Source organism: Rhinopithecus bieti, unplaced genomic scaffold (genome assembly GCF_001698545.2).
Source record: "Rhinopithecus bieti isolate Rb0 unplaced genomic scaffold, ASM169854v2 scaffold_32008, whole genome shotgun sequence".
NCBI classification, from domain to species: domain Eukaryota; kingdom Metazoa; phylum Chordata; class Mammalia; order Primates; family Cercopithecidae; genus Rhinopithecus; species Rhinopithecus bieti.
In genome coordinates, this window is record NW_016814433.1 from 3,899,413 (window position 1) to 3,906,378 (window position 6,966).

The 6,966-nt window shown below is 50.8% G+C and overlaps 1 protein-coding gene across 1 annotated transcript in view; it reads right to left on the reverse strand.

Moving 5' to 3' along the window:
* RPL26 (ribosomal protein L26) overlaps nt 1–1,310 on the reverse strand; it is an 8,019-nt gene extending 6,709 nt beyond the window's left edge. Inside the window, exons 1-2 of the mRNA XM_017850683.1 lie at nt 1,207–1,310; nt 180–352 (exon numbers count right to left, since the gene is read on the reverse strand). Coding sequence (XP_017706172.1) covers nt 180–347 — 168 coding nt within the window. The 5' untranslated portion in view covers nt 348–352; nt 1,207–1,310. The remainder of the gene's footprint in view (nt 1–179; nt 353–1,206) is intronic.
* Between the last annotated feature and the right edge of the window lie 5,656 nt (nt 1,311–6,966).

Consider the following 6,966-nt stretch of genomic DNA (forward strand, 5'->3'; position numbering starts at 1 on the left):
TTTTACCTAAGAATACAATTAAAACTGAACAGCGGCTTATCGTTTTCGGTCCCTGGCTCATCTCGCCACTCTTTGGGAGGAAGAGTCTTAGAAGCATCTTTCTCAGGAATGCAATCCCTCTTCTAAGCTAAGTGTGTGAAATATCCATCAAGACCACGAGAACATGTAGGGATACACACCTGAACTTCATCATCCTTTCGGATGGGCATAGATCGCACGTTGTACTTCTGTCTCAGCTCTTTGGAAAGAGGGGAAGACATAATCTTCCTGCGAATGTGGGAAGGTGCATTGAAATGCCTTTTGCGATTCTTGCTTCGGTCGGAAGTCACAAAGGGATTAAATTTCATTTTGGCTACATAAAAAGTTAAAAAGGCTCTTAAATGACCAAAATATCATCCAGTTTCCAAACAACCGCAATGATTTTATCTTGATAGTCTAGAATAATCACAGGAACTGTCATGTTCTCCAACTTCAATAAAAACTGCTTGATCAGAAGGGCCTATCAACCGAAGCTCGAAACTTTATGTTTTATTCGGGTGTTTTCCGTATATGTTTTCGGACTAAAGACTCTTGCATCAAAAACACGTGTCCCAGTTATAAGACCTTTTAGTTACATTCTTCCCAACTCCTCAAGTAGTGCCTGAGGGAATCAAGACTGGACTTACATCTCTGCTGAATTAGGGCAGAGCAGACCGACAACACAATTCTCTCTTAACTATAACCTCACGTTTTAAAAGGTACAATCAACGTTCATATTCTACGGGCTTAAGAGTGAATACATATTTAGCTCCTCCAAAATGAGTAAGGCCCTCCATCCCGAACCTGGAAAAGCCTGCACACGTCTCGGGTCCTAAAAGTCTCCCAATAGGGAAGTGTGGTCTGGAAGTTCCGTGAAGACTTTACCGAGAAGTTACTTAGAGACTATTCTCTAGGAAACGACATTGCCCAGACTCGAGTCTATTTCCACAGGCTCCCTTTCCTCAACTCATTTTCGAGTCCCCAGATCCCCGGTCCCTCCATCCCTTTCCGGTCCGGCGGCCCTTGATTTAAGCGACCAACAGGTAAAAAAAAAAAAAAACATCCCGGCCTCCCCTTCCTGGCTGCTACTCGGCCGACGGGAGACTCTCGGGACCCCCGCGATCAGAAGCCACCATGCCCAAGAACGGATGGCTGTGGATTACACTCGCTTGCCCGCCGAATCCTTACCCGCTCCCGCTTCGGTGATGGCCGCAAAAGGGAAAAGAACTATACGCTGCTTCCGGTTCTGTAAGTTTACGAAAGAGCTCGCGAGACCTTTGTCTCTTGGAGCGAGAGGGGCGCGGAGTTTGAGGGCGAGCAGTAAACTGGGAAATAAATTTATGGCTAGTGTCACCTACTGGCTAGGAGGGGAACTGCGAGGAATTGCAAAACTCTTCCAGGTCCTAGTGTCTGTCTGCCTTCCGAGACCCGGGTGCTGTCGCTGAATCCTCTGGGAAGGGTAGTCCCCGGGCGAGTGGCGAAGGCTGCTCAGGGTCCAACTGCCCCTGGGGGTGATGAAGGAACGAGCGGCCCCAGGAGACCCCCTGGTACCTTCACTCCCAGGTGCCGGGGGGGCGGGGGTGACCGGCACCCCCTTACCTTGGGAAGGGCATGCCCTGCTTCTGGCCGCCAGGAGGCGCAGGGACGCCGGCTGGCCGGCCGGTCGCCTGGGTCCCTGCACTCACCGTCCCCGCCCGCCCGTGGCGTGGGCGCGGCCAGCGTGCCGGTCCTTTAACGAGCTCCATCGCGACGCCGGCCATCGCCCCTGCACTTCGGCGTCTGCTGACCGCACCGCGGGGCCCGCCAGAGATTCGGTTCTGGGTGGCGGGGAGCCTTGCGAGGACCGGGGCCACCGATCGCCCCCACGCGGAAATAGGTCCAAGGCCGCGTTTCTAAGGCGCCCCCAGTGCTGCGAGAGCTGCTGGTCCAGACCACGCTTCGAAGGAGCCAGGCGGGAGGGGAAACCTGCAAATGGTTTCTTCTTTTCCTTCCTTTCCTTTCTTTCTTTCCTCTCTCTTTCTCTCTCTCTCGCTCTCATTTTTTGTCTTTTTCTTCTCGCTCTTGTTGCCCAGGCTGGAGTGCAATGGCACGATCTCCGCTCACTGCAATCTCCGCCTCCCGGGTTCAAGCGATTCTCCTGCCTCAGCCCCCCTAGTAGCTGGGATTACAGGCGCCCGCCACCACGCCCGGCTAATTTTTGTATTTTTAGTAGAGACGACGTTTCACCATGTTGGCCAGGCTGGTCTCGAACTCCTGACCTTAAGTGATCCGCCCGCCTCGGTCTCCCAAAGTGCTGGGATTACAGGCGTGAGCCACTGCACCCGGCCCCTGCAAATGGTTTCTGAGGCAGCGGCAGTGCAGCAGGCACCGGTGCTGAATGGCTTCTGCTGAATGAATGACACAGGTGTCACAGTGACAGAGGACACGCGTTTCACAACAATACCGAAGATGCAGTGAGCCTGCTGGGTGTGGGGACGCTCTTCTCTACACTTTACATCATGAATTCTTTTAATCCACAAAATGGCCCTGTTGTTGCTGGTATTACTGTCCCCATTTTACAGATTGGGCAACTCAGCCACAGAGAAATGAGAGGAACTCGGTGCAAGGTTATTCAGGACCCGCAAGTCACAGGGAACCCGTGCAGGCTGGCTCCCCAGCCTCTTCTGGGAACTGTATATATAGCCCCAATTGGTGGGGGACCTCATACCCAGGACTGCCCAGAGGATGGTCAGCACGAACATACGTTTTCATGATTTAAAAATAATTGTGTTCTTAAATATGTTCTGAAGGAAGTAGCCCTACGTTCTATTCATAACTGAAAAATTCAGCAAGAATTCCTCTGTTGCGACTCTCTTCAACAAATATTTACGAGGCATCTTTCATGAGCCAGCCCTGAAACTGATTTGGGTCTGGAAGTCCTAGGGAGCTGCGGAAGGTACCGGCCTTCCTATCTTGCCTGCCCTTCTGGCCTTCACATTGTCACTTCTTCTCTTTCTTCCTACTGTCCTGACTAGTTTCCCAACTCTCCTCCTGTTCGGGTATCCCCATCGTCTTCCTCTCTTCCCACCAAGGCCCTCTCTGTTTCCTCAGCCTCGTATCCTCTGCTGACACCCTACCCTCCCAAGCCTTCCTTCCTTTCTCCCTCTGTTCAATACGAGTCTCAAAATGAAACCTTCAGGCCGGGCATGGTGGCTCACACCTGTAATTCCAGCACTTTGGGAGGCCAAGGCAGGCAGACTTGAGGTCAGAAGTTTAAGTCAGAAGTTAAGGCCAGAAGTTTTAAGACCAGCCTGGCCAGCATGGCGAAACCCCATCTCTACTGAAAAAACAAAAATTAGCCGGGCATGGCAGTGGGCACCTGTAATCCCAGCTACTTGGGAGGCTGAGGCAGGAGAATCACACGAACCTGGGAGGTGGAGGTTGCAGTGGGCAGAGATCTCGCCATTGCACTCCAGCCTGGGTGACAGAGCAACATTCTGTCTCAAAAAAAAAAAAAAAAATAATAATAATAAAAAAACCTTCAGCCCACCATCCGTACAGCATGATGCTTGATACAGTGTGAAGGTTTGCAGGGTACAAATTGTCCACACATGCAAATGCAAATGACCAGTAGCCTAGTTAGAACATCCCTCTCTCTGTTTTTTTTTTTTTTTTTTTTTTGAACTGGGAGTCCCTCGCTCTGTCGCCGCCGCTGGAGTGCAGGTTGGCACAACTCTCTCGGCTCAACCTGCAAGCTCTGCCTCAACAAGGATTATGCCCATAAATATCACCAGCACATCGGGCCAAGTACTGGGATACAGCGCCGACAAAGGCTATTTTTTTGTATTTTTAAGTAAGAGACGGGGTTCACCATGTTAGACAGGATGGTTTTTTTTTTTTTTTTTGAGAATGGAAGTTCTCACCTGGTAGCCAGGCTGGAGTGCGGGGCCGCGATCTCCACCTCACCTGCAAGCTCCGCCTCCCTGGGTTCACGCCATTCTCCTGCCTCAGCCTCCCCGTAGTAGCTGGGAAACACAGGCCACCCGCCACCACAGCCCGCAATTTTTGTATTTTTTAGTAGAGACAGGGTTTCACCGTGTTATCCCAGGATGGTCCTCGATTCTCCTGACTCGTGATCCGCCCATCTCGGCCTCCCAAAGTGCTGGGATTACAGGCGTGAGCCACTGCGCCCGGCCGACAGGATCGTCTTGATCTCCACCTCAGCCTCCTAAAGTGCTGGGATTACAGGCATGCGCCACCATGCCCAGTTGGCTAATTTTTGTATTTTTAGTAGAGATAGGGTTTCACCATGTTGGCCAGGGCGGTCTTGAACTCCTGACCTCAAGTGTTCTGCCCACCTCGGCCTCCCAAAGTGCTGGGATTACAGGCATGAACCACTGCGCCTGGCCGTCCCTTTCTCTTAACACGCGTCTGTTGGGTGCCTTGCCCTCACCCTGCAGCCTAGTCTGACTGCCCTCTCCCTCGCTGCCCACATTCCTCTTCCTGGATTTGAGAAAGGTCCCTTTAGGATCATTTTGAAGCTCCAGACACAGCAAAGCAGGGGTTATAGCTAGATTCCACACCTAGAGTTGCTTGGACTCAACTTTTTTCTAGACACCAAGCTGTCAGGTTCATTCATTCACTCATTCTACAGATATTTCTCCAGCTCTTACTGTTTACTAAATTCAGGCACTGGAGATACTAAGATCTGTAAGATCTAGCCTCCCCTGAAGGAGCACTTTGTTGAGGGGGAGACAGATGTGACCAGATAAGCATAAGGAAGTGTCACCGATGGGACGCTTTGTGGGGGATGGGGAGGCAGCGTTGGAGCCGGCAGTTCCCCTGAGCAAGGAAGTGGGCACGTCTTCAGAAGTAACCCTGGAACTCTACTGTTTCTAAAGAGCTAGGTAGGAGTTTTCCAGGTAGATGGGGTGGAGTGGGGTTTGGGGGTGGGGGGAGTGTGTTTCAGGCAGAGGGAGGCTTGTAAGCAAAGGCCCAGGCCTGCACGCCACTGCGTATTGGGAACTGCAAGTGGTTTGTGCTGAGAATGAGCTGCGGAGTGACTCTGTCCTGGTAGGAGGAGGATGAAGAAAAGTGAGGAGTTGTAAGGATGAGGCAAAGTTGTTTATTGTGTGTCCCTGAAAAATGACTTTTTTTTTTGAGACAGTCTCGCTCTGTCGCCCAAGTTGAAGTGCAGTGGCACGATCTCGGCTTATTGTAACGTCCACCTCCTGGGTTCAAGTGATACTCCTGCCTCTGCCTCCCGAGTAGCTGGGATTACAGGTGCACACCACCATGCCTGGCTGATTTTTGTATTTTTAGTAGAGACGGGATTTCACCATGTTGGCCAGGCTAGTCTCGAACTTCTGACCTCGTGATCTGGTCGCCTTGGCCTCCCAAAGTGCCGGGATTACAGGCGTGAGCCACTGCACCTGGCCCCAAAAAGGACATGTATACTGACAAGGAGGTCAAAAGGAGATAGCAGCTGAGTGGTCTTGTGAGTCACACAGGGTTCAGTGAGGGGAGAGGTTACGGAACTGTTTCTGAGGGGCACAGAGGTCTCTAATATGCCCGCTCAGGATCCTGGCAACCCTCGTCAGGGTCCTGCTGGCAATGCTGTGGATCTTTAAGCTTGCCTGGTAGGCTCAGACTGTGTGAGTGTGTGTTACAGTTAAAGGTTATTGGTTATTATGATGATGGGAAGTGGCTCTGTGTGTGTGTGTCTGTGTGTGTGTGTCTGTGTGTGTGTCTGTGTCTGTGTGTGTGTCTGTGCGAGTGTGTGTGTGTCTGTGTGTGTGTATCTGTGTGTGTGTGTGTCTGTGTCTGTGTGTGTGTCTGTATGTGTGTTGCAGGGGTTGGGGTGCCTCTGGACAAGGAAAGGAAGAGAAGAGCAACTAAGTTTAACCCTAGGCATCCATCCCTCTGTATGTCTGTTTATCCGTCCATCCATCCATCCATCCATCCATCCATCCATCCATCCATCCATCCATCTATGTAACGGTATTGTCCTGTAGTGCCCTGACCCCATGATGGTTGCTTAAAACGAAAGATTTTATTTGAAAACAAAGAGGAAAAGAAGAGAAAGGGGAATCAAAACAAGCACATTCAATGACGGGGCCCAGAGAAATGCTCAGGAACTCAGGAACGCCGAGAACATTACCCTTTTAAACCTTACTCCTTGGGCACCTATTAGCATAAGATGTCACACCTCTAACCAGACAAACCAGCCCCACTAAGCCAGTAGCTGACACTCGAACCACAGGACAGGTGATTTGGCAGCTCTTGAATGTTCTTGGGGCGATCTTACCTGGCAACAGGTGTATGCACTGAAGATATCTTTAGCTTCTAATAGTTTTCAATTCAGTTTTGAATGATACATTTACTTGGTTCAAACATCAAAAGGTATAAAAGGTAAAGTAAGGCCAGGCGTGGTGGCTCATGCCTGTAGTCCCAGTTCTTTGGGAGGTCAAGGCGGATGGATCACGAGGTCAGGAGATCGAGACCATCCTGGCTAACACGGTGAAACCCCGTCTCTACTAAAAATACAAAAAATTAGCTGGGTGTGGCGGTGGGTGCCTGTAGTCCCAGCCACTCGGGAGGCTGAGGCAGGGGAATGGCGGGAACCCTGAAGGCGGAGCTTGCAGTGAGCAGAGATCGCGCCACTGCACTCCAGCCTGGGCAACAGAACAAGACTCCGTCTCAAAAAAAAAAGAAAAGGTAAAGTGAAACCTCCCCTTCCCATTCCATCATTTTCTCATCCCTTTCCATGGCTAGTCAGAATTATTAGTTTTTTGTACATCTTCCTTCCCTCCCCCTCCCTCGTTTCCTTCCTTCCTTCCTTCCTTCCTTCCTTCCGTAGAAGTGATCAGTTCTTCATGATCTGTTAGGAAGCAGAGAAGACATCAGGAGGAAGTGATTGCCTTCACTCTTCCTCAAAAGATTTCCGTGAAATAGTCCTTGAAAGAAGGA